Source organism: Herpailurus yagouaroundi, unplaced genomic scaffold (genome assembly GCF_014898765.1).
Source record: "Herpailurus yagouaroundi ecotype Mexico unplaced genomic scaffold, PumYag 188, whole genome shotgun sequence".
NCBI classification, from domain to species: Eukaryota; Metazoa; Chordata; class Mammalia; order Carnivora; family Felidae; genus Herpailurus; species Herpailurus yagouaroundi.
In genome coordinates this window covers 30,226,425-30,244,684 of record NW_024412419.1, presented here as the reverse complement: position 1 = coordinate 30,244,684, position 18,260 = coordinate 30,226,425, and the positions used below count along the sequence as shown (strand labels likewise).

At 38.9% G+C, this 18,260-nt stretch overlaps 1 protein-coding gene across 3 annotated transcripts in view; it reads left to right on the top strand.

Moving 5' to 3' along the window:
* The window catches only part of FEZ2 (fasciculation and elongation protein zeta 2), a 42,663-nt gene that overhangs the window by 6,082 nt on the left and 18,321 nt on the right, over positions 1-18,260 (top strand). For all 3 annotated transcript variants that reach the window (XM_040496506.1, XM_040496504.1, XM_040496505.1), the window contains exons 3-5: positions 4,833-4,949; positions 6,847-6,988; positions 8,045-8,313. In XM_040496506.1, coding sequence (XP_040352440.1) covers positions 4,833-4,949; positions 6,847-6,988; positions 8,045-8,313 — 528 coding nt within the window. The remainder of the gene's footprint in view (positions 1-4,832; positions 4,950-6,846; positions 6,989-8,044; positions 8,314-18,260) is intronic.

Genomic DNA, 18,260 nt, shown 5'->3' with positions numbered 1-18,260 from the left:
GGGGCTCGAATACACCAACCACGAAATCATGACCTGAGCCGAAGTTGGAAGCTTAACTGATTGAGCCACCCATGTGCCCCTAATTTTTTTTTTAATGCAGAGATTTTATTTTCTCTTTTCCTCTCCTCTCCTCTCCTCTCCTCTCCTCTCCTCTCCTCTCCTCTCCTCTCCTCTCCTCTCCTTTTCTCTTCTCTTTTAAGCTTATTTATTTTGAGAGAGAGAGTGCAAGCAGGAGAGAGTGGCAGAGGGAGACAGAGAATCTCAAGCAGGCTCCATGCTCGGCATGGAGCCCGTTGCGGGGCTCTGTTTCACGAACTGTGAGATCATGACCTAAGTTGAAATCAAGAATCAGATACTCAACTGACTGAGCCACCCAGGCGCCCCAGGAAGATAGTTGTTTTAAGTGGAAAATCACATTGTTGGTTTATCTAAAGGTGATGAGAAATGTAGCCAAATTATGTTAAGTTTCCGGGCCTGACTGTTTGAAGTTCCTTATCATGTAACAGTGTAAACTCATGCCAGATTTTTTGGCACGCTCTGTATTTCATTAAGTATAGTTGTGTAATTGAGAGTATAGTGCAGTGGGGCTGTCAGTATTTTAAATAGTATTGCTAATGTTTTATGAAAACAGTTTTCTTAAATATATGATTCAGGAAAGCCTGCTGCCATTATTTTCTAGTAAAATACAGAATTTTGCTTCTATTTCCTAGTATTCTAGTAGATACAGAAATCTTACTGTATGTTCCAGTTATTAACCCCACAAGGCTATTTTGTTGACCAACCTGGCATATGTTTAGTGAAAAGGAATAAAACAGCATACCTTATGCTCTATCTTCTGTTTATTTAGACCCTAGCTATCATTTTGGGCTTAGTTCAAGTTTCCCTTCCTCTCTGAAGCTTCCTATTACTGTTTTAGCCTTTGCTGATCTCATGGAATTATACAATTTTAGAGTTGGAAGCGACTTTAAAGGACACTTAATCCACCCTCTCACTTGGGGGGAATCCCCATCTACAGCATCTCTGACAGATGGTCATTTAGCCATGGCCTAAATCCCTGTGCGAGAGGAAAATGCACCTCTCTCTGTGGGAATCGGTTACACTGGTGGGGTTGTGAAAATCTTCAAGGACTTCTCTGTCCCACAGAGGTTAGCCCCGTCGTCTCCTGGGTACTAATCCTGACAGCACATTGTTCATGTTTCTAACCATTACTTTGTTCTCTTATTAATCATATGTTTCAGGGTCTGTCATTAGATTGTGACTTGCTGGCAGGTGTCTTTGTAATTGTGTTTTTAGTAGCTATCACTGTGCCTGGCACATAGTGACTACTAGGACAAGTTATGTTGAGTGAACGAATGTATGATCTCGTCAATGAGACCATAAGGTCAGAGACCATGATGGAAAGTTCTTTTTTAAAAAGTAGCTATTTTTATAGTATTTAACATAGTGCTAAATCCATGATAGCCAATTAATGAGTAATTTTTTGTTTGACATAATAAAATATAGCATAGAAGAGAGCCTTTCATAGTTTCAAATGGAAGTACATTGCAGGATGAATGGGACACTCTAGTTTCATTGAATAAAATGTATGTCTTGTATAGTTCTTAGATTGCACTTTAGGAAGTCACTCCCTTTTTCTGCCTTTTGGTTGTTGTTTTTAATTCCAGAATAATGGTATGGCTGAGGGTAGTTGATTAGTAACCACTTGGAGTTTAGTACTAGTAACTAATCTTAATTATAAAAACCTTATCTGGAAACCTCATCAGATTAAAGTGGACAAGCGATCATCCATCTGTCATCTATCTGTCTGATGAATAGAACTGAAATTAGAAATTAGAACTCTGTTTCTCAGGAAGGAGTGGCACACATTAAGTTCCTTAAGAACAAGTGGGCAACGCGGAACTGTATAAGAAGCAACCATCTCATTCCATTAGATAGCATATCATTACATCTTTTTTAACCTGAGTTATCTTGTTTAGCATTGTCACCTGTGCTCGATCCTTCCTGTAACTGAATCGTGTTAAATTTGCTTTTTGGAAGCATTCTTTAGTTTATTCCAATTGTAAAACAAGATCTATAGGAATTTTTTTTTTCCTTGACGAAGGGAGAAGACATTTCTTTTGCATTAGGCTGAGGAAAACCTTTAGGAAAACCACCATTTGCCAGATTTCAGCTTTTGATTTTTCTTTCATTGAGGTTTAAGATGTTTAAGACGGCATACTTCTGAATTGGATGAGTCTTTTCTGGAGTAAGGCAACTAGTACGTTCCAAATTCTTACATGGGCACATTTTTTCCATCCGAAGCAGCTTCAGTTTCATACAGGGCAGTAGAACCACCGGCTGTGTGTCTAACCTGGCACAGGAAGGAGTGATGGGAATGCTTGGCAGAGAGAAGACACACTGATGCCGAATGGGAGAGTGAATAATGACACCCATGACAGCCAAGGTTAGCTTTCAAAGCCCGAAAGGGGTTCCAGCCCTTAACATATGCCATCTCTGTGGGGAATGGACTTGGCTCAGTCCCGGGAAAGATGATCTGGGATCATTATTTCTGTTGTTATGGAAATCTATTCTAATGGGTTACTGGTATCACTTGTGTATCTTGGCAATAGCTATGAAAACGATTCTAAATCCAGTGCAGGTTTTGAACATGCTTAGATGATAGAAGGCTTCGGAATCACATTGCTTTAGGAACCTCTCCTGTGCCATCTTCCTCCTCCTGCCATGAGCATTTTTTCAGGGACGGGGAATGTTGTTGTATGCACCTTTTCATCTTCAAGAGTAGAAGCAGGAAGAAGATGATCCTATCTTCCTTAGGGGTCACTTCAAAATTAAAACTTTCTCAGGGGAAAAATAAATCTGTGGTCCTCAGATTATAATGAAGATTGATTTTGGGAAGTGTTAAAATTTAAGGACCTGTGGAGATAATTGTTAGGTCTCCTCTCCATCATCCGTACATCCTTACGACTACCGAGGCACATGTCATCTCCACTTCTATAATTTTGAAGTCAAACATTCTCCCATTTTAGTTGCTTTTTTTTTTCTTTCCAACTTTAGACTTTATCCATTTACTTTACATCCAGAGGATGAGGGTTTGGGTCTTTCTCAGTCCTCTCTCCAGCCCCCATCACCAAAACTTTCCCTTCCCTTGTCTTTCCAATATAGTTATATTAAGATATTTGGTTAAATTAATTTTAATCATTTACATTGACTGTTTAAATGTTCACAGTTGACCCATTTCCGTATATCATGAGAAATTTCCTCTTGTAATTTTTTTTCTTAGGGTAGTAATAATTGCCTTGTGTTTTATTTAAGTTACCATTAGCTCACAGGTTCAGCTTCAACAGAGCCCTGAAACTCACTTTAGTAAGTGACATACACCAGATAATCTGTTAGTGTCTGTCTCTCTTCCTCTTTGTGCTTTTCTTAACGTCCTGTGCAATAACCATTCTCATCTGACCTGGTCACTCTCTCGTTGAGCGTCACAGCCAACATTCTGGGATCTTTACTTCACTTTCATTACGAGAAAGCCCTCACCTCTTTCTTGTATTAGATCCCTTGTCTGCTTCCTTTCTGGCTTTCCTCCTGGTTTTAATGCCGCATCTTTTGCAGTAGCTGTCTGAGAAAGGGTGTGTGAGGTCAGATACTTTGAGAACTTGAATACTTGAAAATGTCTTTATTCCAAGCTCCCATCTAATTGTTTGTTTAGCTGGAGATAGGATTCTAGGGTGGAATGTATTGAAACGTGGAAATAACAGTAATCGTTTTCTGGCTTCTTTGGTTGCTGTTGAGAGTTCAAATGAAATTTTTGATTCTTGATCCTTTTAATGTGTTTTTTTTTTTTTTTTTTTACCTCTCTCTGGAAGCTTTTAGATTCTTTTTTTCATACATGGTCTGAAATTTCACAATGGCCTTTCCTAGGCCGATGGTCCGGGAAGAATAGAATGGGGAGCCATGTCATCACCGTGGTGCAGCATGGAATTGCAGTGTGTGGGGGGAGAGACCCTGGAGCACTGGCGTTGCTCCTCTCCCTGCCTGATGTTCCGAAAGGCAGCCCACCAGTGGTTCCTTGCACTTCTCACTGCGGGTTTCCTACTGGGTGGGTTGGATTCACCCTTACACTTCGGATGCTTCTGTATGAGGAACTAGGGAGGCAGTAGGGACTGCCCTGAAGTCAAGGGCGTGCTTTGATTTAGGCCATAAACTTCAGCCTCCTGAGGCCCAGAGCAGAGTGGAAAATGGCAGTGAAGCAAACAGAAACTTCCAGCACAGTTAGGTTGAAAGATCTTCTTGGAACCTAGAGAGATTTTATTTTTGGAAGGAGAGATGTTCCACTCTAAGGCAAAGTATGACCCCCGTGGACAGTGCCAGGGAGTGATTCCTGATCTTTTACCCCGAATTTAGAAGTTAGTTTGCAAGTAATTAACTTTATGTCATCTGTGTAATTTTAACATCTACTACTCTTACTATTAGATTGTTAACTAAATAACATTCGCTGCTAAACCCGCCTGTTGCCTCCTTTGGGTGTCTCTATCATTCCCTACAACTTCCTAACAAATACTGTGTAAAACATTCTTCTCCATGGAAAAAGCAGCTACGTGTGTGTCTGTATTGGGCAGTAGGGGTGCAGGCAGCATTCATGCAGGCAATTTCATGTTTCCTTTCCATTCCCCTCATTTGTGTTTGAGGTGAATACATAAAGCACTTCGTACACTGCCTAGCGCACAGTGATTGGAGTCATTTCTCCCTTTCGAGGGAAGACTCTTTACCCAGGCACTGTGACTTTGTTGTGATCAGAATGCCCTGCTTTTAACAGTGGGTTATTTTGCTTTTAGATAAGTGACAGTTTGCTCTTTGATACATCAGACGATGAGGAGCTGAGAGAACAGCTGGATATGCATTCAATCATTGTCTCCTGCGTTAATGAAGAGCCCCTCTTCACTGCAGACCAGGTATTGTGGAGAAATTCATCGAGGAAAGGAAAAGAGAACCTCGAGCTGAAGGACAATTTCCAACTGTGGCAATAAGTGTTGTTGGAATAAGGGTTGTTGGAATCTACTGATTTTTCCCGCATTTTCTGTTTATGTAGGCTTATCAGTTAACTCCTCCACTGAGAAAAGAAGAAAGTATATGTAATCCGAAGCAGATGGGATTATGCTAGTTGGGAAGATTCTTCAAGATAGGCAGTTTTCCAGTATAGACCTTGTTAAATCAGTGCAGTGAGTTATTACTCAGGGAGGGTTATTGCTTAACCTGAAATGACAAAAAATATTGTGAGTTTGGTACTTTTTTTAGGGTTGGCAAGACATGGCCAACTCTGATGTATCTGTGTAGAAATTACCCAGTTCCTCTAAAAGCCTGTGTAAAAATCATTAGTACTTATTAGAAGTGTGTACTGTGAACCCGGAAAGAAGTGAGCTTTATTCCTGTGGCATGCTCTCATAATGTCAACGCTGTGTTCATGTAAACCGCTTGAATCAGCTTTCTCATTGTCTGAATACTCTTCCCACTGCTGTTGTGTTGTCAAAATGTGGTGTAAGAACTCCTTCCTGAAATAACATGCTCGTGGCTGCTCTGACTGTGAATGCTACCACATTACATTTTTAGGCTGGAAAGATGAGGTCGGGAAAGAGATGTTATGGCAAGGATGGGAGGAGTCCATTAAAATGTGCCATTTTGATGCTCCTTAGTCATATTTGTGGTTAGATTATTGTAGGCCTGGGAAGAGTGTGGTGCTTAAAATGCCAGATAATAGGTTAGAGGGCTGTGGGAGGTTGATCATGATATCTCAGGGAAATACGTGACCCTGTGAGTTCACGGTCTCCTCAGTAATCTATCTGCCTGAATGCCGTAAGCTGTTCCTGCTTCTGAGACTTGGAGAAATAGATTCTGCAGCCTCCTCTGGCATTTCATTGTACTGTTTTATAATGCCTATTTGAGAAAATCTTCTTACTAATTACCATAATCCCCACCTCCTTCAGATTTACTTTTCTTTGCCCTTAAGCTTACTGATTCATCCTGAATGTTTTCTTAATAGTTTCTTTTTTCCTTTTTTTTTTTTTTATAACTCTTAGACCTATTTTTTCTAACTGTTGAGTAATTTTTGTGGTTTTACATTCTCACTGACTTCTGTATCCTTCTCAACTTTTAAAAAGTGGAGCAGGACAAGGTACTGTTGGAAGATTCGAGCAGCGTTGCACATGACAGTACATCATTGTCTGAAAGATGGTTCTGAAATTTTCGTGTTTTTGTGCAGCTTTTTTTCCCTTTAAGCTTCTACATGTCACGTAATTTTTGAATATCTCTTAATCTTTCATGGAATTAATATATGAAATTCCTTTTCTGCCATTAAAGGAAAATTTTACTGCTATAAAGGTAATTTCTTGCTTTATTTTTTATACTGTTGTATTTCAAACATTTTATGTCAGTTTGATTAAATGGCTTTCGATTGATTACTTGCATGTGTCATATGGTGAATTTTCTGTCATTTGCTTTCTTTTGACTGTAACGATGATCTGGTTCTAGCATGTGTAAGGTAAATTGTACCTGTGTTTTGCACCATTTCTCAGACCTTCAAGATCTGATAGATCTACTGAATCATGATGGGCATATTAAATATTATTCTGTTTAATTTTGTGTTCAGCATATTGTAAATTTTATTTCCTTGATAAACCATGTTCACTCTTAACAGTCAAAATTGTGATTATTCAGAACACCAACTCCTGCCACAGTGTTGGTTAGTGGATATTTCAGTGCCCTTCTTTTCCGGTTGCCTCATGAGTGCCATGTTGCAGAGAGATTGTTTTTCCCAAGTATATCTGATTAACAGTGGTGTGTGTATTTTGGAAGGTTATTGAAGAAATTGAAGAAATGATGCAGGAATCTCCAGACCCAGAAGATGACGAGACACCCACGCAGTCAGATCGGCTGTCGATGCTGTCCCAGGAAATCCAGACTCTTAAGAGGTCCAGTACTAGCAGTTATGAAGAGAGTAAGACACCCTCCTTCAATCCATGCTCTTTAGACTTCCTGTGCATCTCAAACCATCTCCAGAAAGCTTTCACTCCAAAGGCTAAGTTACGCACCCTTCTTCAGCCCTCTAGTAATACTCAGGCATATCTTTATCATTGCTTAGGGACTTTGTCACATTCACCTTTGAATCCTGTACTAGTCGGCTTGGGCTGTGTAACGAAGTACCACATGCCGGGGGCTTAAGCAACGGGAATTTATCCTCTCAGAGGTCTGGAGGCTAGAGGTTCAAGATGAAGGTGTTGACAGGTTTGGTTTCTTCTGGGGTCTCTCTCCTTGGCTTGTAGATGTCTTCTCTCTGTCCTCTCGTGGTCTTCTCTTTGCATGTATCTCTGTCCTAATCTTGTCATTTTATAAGGACACCACTCACACTGGATTAGAGCCCACCCTAACAACCTCATTTTAACTTAATTATCTTTGTAAAGACCCCATCTCCAAATACAGTCACACTCTGAGGTCCTGGGTGTTGAGACTTTAGTGACATCATAGCCTCACATGAGGAGAAGTGCTGAGAAAAATCTGAAGTGGGCTTTAGGGAGTAGGCCTTCCTTCTTTCTTCCCAGTCTTCAAAAAAATTCACACATTGGGCCATATGTGATTAAATATGTATTTAGTTTAATTGTTTCAAATCGACTTCTGTCTTTTGAAGTGTGCTAGAACCCTGCTAAGTTGCTTGCAGTTTCTTGTCAGCAGGTAGTTTGGGTACTCTCCCTCAGCTTTTGTGTTTGTTCTGTTTCTTGTTCAAGCTTTTTTTAGTCTTGACTGGAGTGCTGTTGGTGGGATGATTGAGTTAGACAAGTAAAGAATGTTGTTACACTTCTCAGCCTCTTGAGAAGTAACTTTGCTGCCTACCTCTGCTCAGTCCTGCCCACCAGAAGTTTGAGGATTAGGAGAAGATTGTGAACAGTTTCATTGCTTAGAGTATGGTGTCTGCTCTTTTGGCACGAAACCCCCTGTTGTGCTCGTCTCCCGAAACATTTTTGTCTTAGTATCTGCTGTGCTTTGCTTCTGGCCGCAGGAGTAAAAAGGCTCTCGGTATCTGAATTAAATGAACTACTGGAAGAAATTGAGACTGCCATCAAGGAATACTCTGAGGAGCTGGTGCAGCAGCTGGCCCTGCGAGATGAACTGGAGTTCGAAAAGGAAGTGAAAAACAGCTTCATTTCTGTTCTCATTGAAGTGCAGAACAAACAGAAAGAGCACAAAGAAACAGCCAAAAAGAAAAAGAAACTCAAGAACGGCAGCTCTCAGAATGGGAAGAACGAGAGAAGTCATATGCCCGGCACAGTAAGTGGTGTTTTGCAGGAGTCCTTGAGCACTGGGAAGCTGCTTCCGTGGTGGTCCCAGTGCTCCAGGCCCCAGGCAGGCAGGCGGCGCCTACGCATGCGAGTGCTTCTCACTGCGGCGCCCACAGGTTCTGGTGGAGAATGCCACTGTGCTCAGCAGTTTCAGAAAGGGGTTCTCTGGGTGAGGACACAGTGGTTTTCTGGGTATGGTCAGGGGAGAAGTAAGTGGAAGGAAGAGGAGGAGGAAAGAAGGAGGGTGTCTTAAAGGTATCAAAGCATTAACGGTGATTATGTTTGGCTGGTGGGCGTATGAATGGTATTATTTTCTTATTTTTGCTCATCTTGCAGGAGTCGTATAATAAACAATTAAAAGGGGGTGCCTGTAAGGGTTGCTGAACTGTGCTGAGCCTGAAAGCACAGACTGATTCACAGTCAGATTCCTCCTGATTTATCAGCGAAGTTGGAACATGAAGGCATTGGAGGCAGTTATGTGACATCAGCCATTTGCCTGAGTGTTTGGCAGATTAGAATATTTCTGACCGGGGACGAAAAAGTTGAGAATATGTGCATCTTTGACTCTTCATGTAAAATTTCTTGTTTTCTGCTTTGTCAGTTTTCTTAAGTGGTCCTCTTAGTTTCACGTGATTAAAATCCATCATAAACATTCACTAATTAATTTTATGAGATGTGTTTCTTTATTGGTCTTAGGGCCATTTCATTTTTTTTTTGATCATTTGAGGCCTTATATGTTGCCACCTTCGTATTATTTGTGAAGAAATGTCAGTTTTGTTTTTTTGGACTATAATGGTTCTCCAGAGGGATCCATTTTTCTAAGAGGAATGTCCCTTTTTCATTCTTGATACTGATAACCTGGTAATACGAATTATCACAAACTAGCTATTATGGTTTGTAATAATGTAAGTTCTGCCTTTAAGTCTTGATTTGTTTTTTTCTAAAGAATACTTATATCAGAGAAGTAGTTCTCACTAACCAGCCTCTCATGGAATCCAGGAAAGAGAATGCAGTTCTGGGTTGCTGGGTCACCAATGAGCAGTTGATACAAACAAAGAGATCTCGCCGTTTAGCCCATTCATTGTCTGCTTGGGCCTGTGAGTAAATACATGGTCTTAGTGTGATGTCCACTTGTGTATAGAAAGGACATAGCTTCAAAACATTTGTTTGAATATACAGTTCTGGAAAGTGTGCTTTAAATTTCTGGAGCAAAATTTGGATGTCATATTTTTAAAAACATTGCACCTTTAACTTGCCCTATTATACAAGTGTGATTAAATGAAATGCTTAGTCAAAAAGTCATAGCGTGGTTGGTAATTTCTGTCTGTCTGCTTTTAGGAATTACATGTAAACCCTCCATTTATTGGTGTTAACACTTGGCTGAAGAAAATAAATTTGTCCCTAGAGGGGTTTAAAGGCTTCTTTTTGTAACTCCTATATAAAAAGGGTTAGAGTGGATTCACTGTGTAATTGTACATGGCATTTATATTGAGAAATGGATTTGGCAAGGCAAGATTTAGCTCTTACTCGAACCTTTATGAGTCATGAAATAGATTCATAGTAAAAGTCCATTTTTTTCACAGTATTTGGACCTGCGAAGTTGCTTCTGGAGTCCTGATCTACTATTTGTAACAAAACCTTTAATCAGGTTACTGATGGCCTTGCTGAGCTCGTGGTACTGGTTCCCTCTAAGCTGGAGAAAGACCATCCCATCTGTGACTCAAGGAGCCTGAAACCTATGATTCTGAAAATAGTGGTGGGTGGCTCAAAAGAACCTTAAAGTGAAGTGGCCAATTGGATAAACAGATTGCAAAGGATAGTACTTTGTTAGGCACTTTATAGAACACATGGTTTGGGCAGAGCCTGATCTCTAAGAGTTAGTTATCAGTGACACAAATTTCTAAAAATTGGTGACCTTCTTACAGATCCCATGTATTACCTGCTTTCTAACAACATTGGTCGCGTTTTTCTTTTTGCCATAGATATTTTTGTTTTATTAGCAGGACGTGGTTTTCTTTCCTTAAGCATGGAGTAGCCTTCCTTCCATTTTTCCTTAAACATGTTTCACTGAAACAAAACATCAGTTTGTAGTTGGTATAACCCTCTATCCATGTTTGCTAGCTGTTTGTTTTGGTCCAAAGATACTGTAATGAAATATCTGGGTGGGACTAGAGCAGAGTTAAACTATTTAGGTGTTAATACTTGGAGACATTTTGTTTCAAACATTTTCTGTAGGGAAAAAAAAATTGGGGGCTGAGGGATGCTATTTAGATTGAGCACTAGACAGTTTTGGGGAGACAATTGGGGAGGGGCGTAGAAATACTATTAAATATAAAGTATTGAGTATCTTATACAAGTGAAATCTTATCTTGCTTTGTTTTAATTTTTAAAATCTGCATGTTGGATAAGACAAAGAAATATCCATTCAGCAAATGAATGAATAGGAGTGTAAGAAACAAAGACTAGACAGTGTAATTTCTGGTAGTAATAAATGCCACCAAGACAATAAAAGGCTGGGTAAGGCGGTCGGTAGCAAAGCTGCCAGAGAACTGTTTTCTGTAGGGTGGTCACTATGTCACTGCTCCTCCTGATGGGCAAGGTCGGTTGTCCTGTCCTTTTCCAGGTCTCTGTTTGGAGAGGAGGTTGGAGGATGGTTCTTCTCTTTAGGAAATGAGACTTAAGAGAGCAGAAAACTGTATCTCCTATGTCCTGTTGTTCAGCATCAGGAGAAAGAGAGCAGTGGGAGTGGAGATTGGAATGGTTGACGGGTACTGTCTGTTAATCACTGTGATGACCTGTGTGCATTTCTTTGAACTGACTGTGCTCTTTGGGCCTTGGTGCTTTTATATGTGCCCTTTCCTTTTCTGGAGAGCCCCGCTTTTCCTGTTTCCCCCAGTCCACTTGGAGGACTTTTTTTTTTTTTTTAAGTCGACCTTTAAGCATTGTCTTCCTTTCTTAGAGCCTTCCTCGGTGACTCTTCCGCCAATGCAGAATTGACTAGTCTCTCCTTTTGGGGTTAGTATTATTCCTTGTGACTATTTCTTTTGTCACGGTCACACAGGACTGCAGGTTTTTTTGTTTTCATGTCTGTCTCTGTCAGGTTCCCTAAGGATAGGAAATGTAACTTTATCTTCTTTTATATCCTTAAGTGTAACATTAAGTACTCATTTTTCTGCTGAATAAATGTGTGAAAGAAAAATAAACTTGCAAATCTGTATTTCTACCTTGGAATTTTCTGTCAGGTGTCAAACCCATGGAGGCTGAGTAGCCTATTGATTAAGAACTTTGGGGGAAGAGCTGTGTTTGAATCCTGCTCCTGTCACTGAGTACATCTATCTCCCTTTGAGTTTTGGGAGGACTAAATGAAATAATGTGTGTTAAGACTAGCATATATCCTGAGTAAATGCTAGTTATTATATGTCCAACTGCCTACTAGCTGGTTGTCTCTGGAATTTATCAAACTAAAGTTACCATTTTCCTAAGGTTGAATGTAGTTCTTATATATTTTTCTTTTGGTTAGTGGAACAGTCTACTCATTCACTGATATCCGTGGAATTTCTGAGTCAAAGGATGTACAGTTTTGGAGTGTTTTCAAATTGTTCTACAGAAATGAACCTAGTAATAGTGTGAGTGAGCGACCATTTCCCCACACTTCCAGCCAACAACGGATATTATTAGCCTTCCGATCTTTTGTTGATCTGAAAGGCAAATAATGGTTTGATCCGTTGACTTCTGTATTCTCTTGTGAGTTGCCTATTAAGTCACATAAGAGATGTTTTTCATATTTATGAGGTACACATACTTTTAATCTCATAGTATCATAATTTATCATCATCAGCCTTCCCAAAGGCTCATTCACATTGTTTCATTGTTCAGCATCTCACCTAATTTTTGCTACTTTGCACATCACGTAATGCCTGTTTGTTGAATTGAAACTTCACTATAAAGGAGATACAATCCCAGAGGACTTGGAGTTGTCATATTTGAATTATTGTTCTATCAGGTGGTCTTTTAAATTTTTTTTTTTTCAATCTTCTGTTTGTATTGAATAGAGTCACAGATTATTGAATTTCAGTGGCAGTTCCCATGAGTACAAGAACAAGTCCAAGTATACCAGTTACATTTTGTTTTTTAAATTTTATTTTTAAAAAGTATTTATTTATTTTGAGAGAGAGAGTGGGTGGGAGAGAGAGACCGAGAGAGAGGGAGAGCGAGTGAACCCCAAGCAGGCTCCACACTGTCAGTGCAGAGCCCGATGTGGGGCTTGAACTCATGAACTGTGAGATCATGACCGAGCTGAAATCAAGAGTCAGACACTCAACTGGCTGAGCCACCCAGGCATCCCACTAGGTATGTTTTAATTTAGCAGTGGTTGTCACCTAGAGTTACCTGAAGTTGTAAAGATATTAATGGGTACTCGCTTGGCATCATACCTCGGCGTATGGATGAAATGGCCATATTTCCTCCTTTAGAATCCAGTAATGTTTTTAAATTAAAAGTCACATGTAAGGTTATGTATTCTAAGTCTAGGGTTGCGAAGATAGGAATGAATAGTTTTCTGTTTGCCATAATCACATTGAACTTTCAAGAGCGAGTTCTCATGTGTTGGACTTAGCACCAGCAAAAATGTATAATTGCTTCAGTATAACCCGAAGAAGTTTATTTTGAAAACTCGTGGGGTATTAGGAATCAGTAACTCTGTTGTGAAAAGAATCATATTGCCCTGGTCTGTTGCTTTTGGGGGTCGGGGAGATAACTGCTTCAAGATGGGGGACAGCTAGGGCTTGGATGATAGATACTCTTTCTTATATCTTTCTTTCACAGATGCATTGCTCTGTATTTATGAGTCATTTAGCTCAGATTATGATGAATAGTCAAATCTATTTTGTTTCTCTTTTGCATGCAAAAATGCACCAGTAATAGTTTTCATTTAATCTTCACCAAAGCTGACTTTAAGGTAAGAGAAATTTATTTTCATTTAGATAGCTCCTATTAGTTTGTTCTGAAGTTATTCCAAATTGTGCTAGCTCTTAGCTTAGAAGGATCTGTTCTGATACACCTACTTGAATTTGGGGCTTTTGTTTATAATAAGGTACAACTAGCTTTTTTTCTTCCCTTTTTCCTTCTTTCTAATTTGGAATTTTTAAATTTCACATTTGCTAAGATGATACAGACTGAGGATTGACAAGGCAAACTACTGCCGGAAGGCCAAATTGGCCCTCTACCTGTTTTATAAATAAAGTTTTATTGGAATACAGCCATGTCCATTCATTTCCATATGGTCTATGGCTGCTTTGGTGTTACAAGGACAGAACGGGATAGTTGTGACAGAGACTGTGTGGACTGTAAACTTAAAATATTGACTCTCTGGCCCTTTATAGGAAAAGTTGGCCAACTCCTGATTTAGACTAAAATTGAGTAAAATTAAAAATTTGAAGAAAAAAAGATGCAAACTTCATTTAAGTGAGTTTGTATAAAAAGATCACTATACTATGACTAAAATTTATTATAAAATGTAACCTTATTTTATCTGTGTGTGTTGAGTTCTCCTTTCCTCAGAGCCCCATCCAGCAGCCTGAGTTGTGCCTACATGTGGTGATGCCTTGACCAGTCCATCTCCAAGCCACATGCCTAAGGCAACCTGCCTAGCAATAGACCTTTGTGTCAGATTCCCAGTAGCTAAGTGAAGAGAGCCAGCAGGTAGACCAGTTGTCCTCTAGATTTGGGGCCAAATGAAAAACTTTAAAATGTTAGCAGTCCTCTGGGCACATTGTATTTATAGACAGCAATAAATAGTAGTTTAAAGAAGATAGAATAGAAATGGAAAAAGGACTGATTCCCTTCCCCCACTTTTTCTAAGTAGTGGTACTTGAGAAGATAAAGTCTACCCTATATATGTGAATGTAAATATTAATATATTTTTGGCAGTAATTTGTTGGTTATATTTGATAGCATTTCTCTGCAAATTTCTTGTTTCTTTTTTAAAGTATAGTTGACACAAGGTTACATTAGTGGCAGGTGTATAGCATAGTGATTTGGCAACTCTATACATTATGCTATGCTCATCACAAGTGTAGCTCCCATCTGTCACCATACAATGCTATTACAAGAACACTGATTATATTCCCTATGATGTACCTTTCATCCCCGTAGCTTATTCATTCCCATCTGTAGGACTTACTCATGTAGCATAATACACTCTAGGGCCATCCATGCTGTTGCAAAGGGTAAGAACTCATTTTTTTTTATGACTGAGTAATGTTCCATCGCATGTGTATTGATGGACATATCTTGACTATTGTAAATAATTCTGCAGTCAATATAGGTGGTGCATATATCTTTATGAATTGGTATTTTTGTTTTCCTTGGGATCCAGTCAGTAGTGGATCATATGGTATTACTATTTTTAATTTTTTAAGGAGTCTCCATATTTTTTTTCATGGTGGTTGCACCAATTTACATTCCCATTAACAGTGCATGAGGGTTCTCTTTCCTCCACATTCTCGCCAACACTTGTTACTTCTTGACTTTTTTGATACCAGCCATTCTGACAGGCATGAGGTGATATCTCATTATGGTTTTGATTTGTATTCTCTTGAAGGTTAGTGATGTTTGAGCATCTTTTCATGTTTCTGTTGGCCTTCTATATGTCTTCTTTGGAAAAGTGTCTACTTAGGTCCTCTGCCCATTAAAAATTTTTTTTTGTGTATGTTTGAGACAGAGAGCGTGAGCGGGGGAGGGGCAGAGAGAGAGGGAGACACAGAATCCAAAGTGGGCTCCAGGCTCTGAGCTGTCAGCACAGAGCCAGACACAGGGCTTGAACTCACAAACCCACAAGATCATGACCTGAACTGAAGTCAGATGCTTAACTGACTGAGCCACCCAGGTGCCCCTATTTATGGGCTTTCTAACTAGTTCTGTTGATCTGTATAACCATTTTTGTGCCAGTACCATACTATTTGATTATTAGTTTTGTAGTATATCTGGGATTGTGATACCTCCAGCTTTGTTCTTTTTCAAGATTGCTTTGACTATTCGGGTCTTTTGTGGTTCCATACACATTTTAGGATTATTTGTTCTAGTTCTGTAAAAAATATTACTGGTATTTGGATAGGGATTGTGCTGAATCTGTAGATTGCTTTGGGTATTGTGGACATTTTAACAGTATTGATTCATCCAATCCATGAGCATCTTTCTCATGGTATATCTTTCCATTTGTTTGTGTTGTCTTTAATTTCTTTCGTCAGTGTTTTATATAAGTTCTCAGAGTACAGGTCTTTCATCTTCTTGGTTAAATTTATTCCTAGGTAATCTATTCTTTTTGATGCAGTTGAAAATTGGATTGTTTTCTTTATTTCTCTTCTGCTACTTTGTATTAGTGTATAAAAACACAACAGATTTCTGTGTATTAATTTTATATCCTGAAACTTTACCGAACCCATTTATTCTAGTATTCTGGTAGTCTTAAGAGTTTTGTAGATATACTAACATGCGTTTGCAAATAGAGTTTAACTTCTTCCTTACCTATTTGGATGCCTTTTATGTCTTGTCTGATTGCTGTGGCTAGCGTTTCCAGTATTGTGTTGAATAAAAGTGGCAAAAGAGGACCTTGTCATGTTCCTAAAGCTTTTCCTTAAGAGTATTGTGTTAGCTGTGGGTTTGTCATCTATCGCCTTTATTAGGTTGAGGTACATTCCTTCTTAAACCCACTCTATTGAGAGTTTTTATCATAAACACCTGTTGAGTTTTGTCAGATGCTTTTTCCTGCATCTGTTGAGGTGATCATATGGTTTTTATCTTTCATGTTGTTAATGTGATACATCACTTTGATTGATTTGTGAATATTGAACCATCCTTGCATCCCTGCAATGAATCCCACTTAATTAAGGTGAGTGATTCTTTTAATGTATTGTGGAATTTGGTTTGCTAATATTGTGTTGGGGATTTTTGCATAAATTCTCATTAGGAATATTGGCTTGTAGTTTTCTTTTTTTTTGGAGTGTCTTTGGTTTTGGGGTAATGTTGGCCTCATAGAATGAATTTGGAAGCTTTCCCTCTTTTTTTTTTTTTTTTTTTTTTTAATAGTTTGAAGAGGATAGGTATCAACTCTAAATGTTTGGTAAGATTCACCTGTGAATCCATCTGGTTCTGGACTTTTTGTTTGTTGAGAGTTTCTGATTACTGATTAAGTTTTGTTATTAGTAATCAGCCTGTTCACATTTTCTATTCCTTCCTGATTTAGTTTTGGAAGATTGTATGTTTTTGGGGATTTATCCATCTCTTCTAAGTTGTACAGTTTGTTAGCATATAATTTTTGATAGTTTCTTATAGTCTTTTGTATTTTTCCTTATTATAATAAGTATTCCTAAAAAATTAGCATTAGGGCCATAAAATGGAAGGTCAGTGTAGGATGGAGAGAAACTTGGATGTGTATTATTTATTGTTTTAATACTGCACACCTATGAATTATTAATTAGTTTAGATGTAGAACACATTTATTTTATGAGAAATAGTTCTGCCTAGACAAATGTATGTCACTACCAGTTTTTGTTAATCATTATCTACTATTGATTTTTTGCAACTGTCTTTTGGTGACTGGTAATAGTGAGCTTTCATGACACAGCAGTTAACTTAGTAAAAATCAGGAGTCTATTCTTGACTCCTTATGCCTTGGAGAGGTTTGCTAATTGTTTGTTAATATAACAGAAATTCACATAAAGCCTTGATATGGCAGGAAATTGTATTCTTTCTTTTTTCTTCCAAGATTTTGTTTAATTCCAGTTAGTTAACATATAGTGTAGTATTAGTTTCAGGAGAATTTAGTGATTCATCACTTACATATAACACCCAATGCTCATCACAAGTGCCTTCCTTAATGCCCATCACCCATTTAGTCCATTCCCCTACCAACCTCCCGTCCACCAACTGTCAGTTTGTTCTCTATAATTAAGAGTCTCTTGGGGATCCTGGGTGACTTAGTCAGTTAAGCATCCAGCTCTCGATTTAGGCTCAGGTCATGATCTGACCGTTTGTGAGATTGAGCCCTGCATCGGTCTCTGTGCTGACAGTGCAGAGCTTGCTTGGGATTCTCTCTCTCTGTCTCTCTCTGACCCTCCTGCCTGTGGTCATGCCCTCTCTCTCTCTCTCTCAAAATAAATAAATTAAAAAAAAAAGTCTCTTATGGTTTGCCTTCCCTCTCGGTTTTTATCTTATTTTACTTTTCCTTCCCTTCTCCTATGTTTATCTGTTTTGTTTCTGAAATTCCACATGAGTGAAATCATATGGTATTTGTCTTTCTCTGATTGACTTATCTTGCTTAGCATAATACACTCTAGTTCTATGTCATTGCAAATGGCAAGATTTCATTCTTTTTGATCGCTGAGTAATATTCCATTGTGTATGTATATATACACACCACATTTTCTTTATTCATTCATCAGTCAGTGGACATTTGGCCTCTTTCCATTATTTGGCTATTGTTGACAGTGCTGCTGTAAACATTGGGGTGCATGTGCCCCTTCGAATCAGTATTTTTATATCCTTTGGGTAAATACCTAGTAGTGCAGTTAATTCGACACCCAAAAAATTAATATTCCAGTTAAGAAATGGGCAGAATATATGAACAGATATTTCCCCCAAGAAGACATACAAATGGCTGACAGACACATGAAAAAATGCTCAGCATCACTCATCATCAGGGAGATACAAATCAAAACCACAATGAGATACCTGTCAGAATGGCTAACATTAACAATGCAGGAAACAATAGATGTTGATGTGGATTCAGAGAAAGGGGAACCCTTCCACACTGTTGGTAGGAGTGCAAACTGATGCAGCCACTCTGAAAGCAGTGTGGAGGTTTCTCAGAAAGTTAAAGATAGAGCTACCCTATGACCCCGCAATTGCACTACTAGTTATTTACCTTATTATATACTT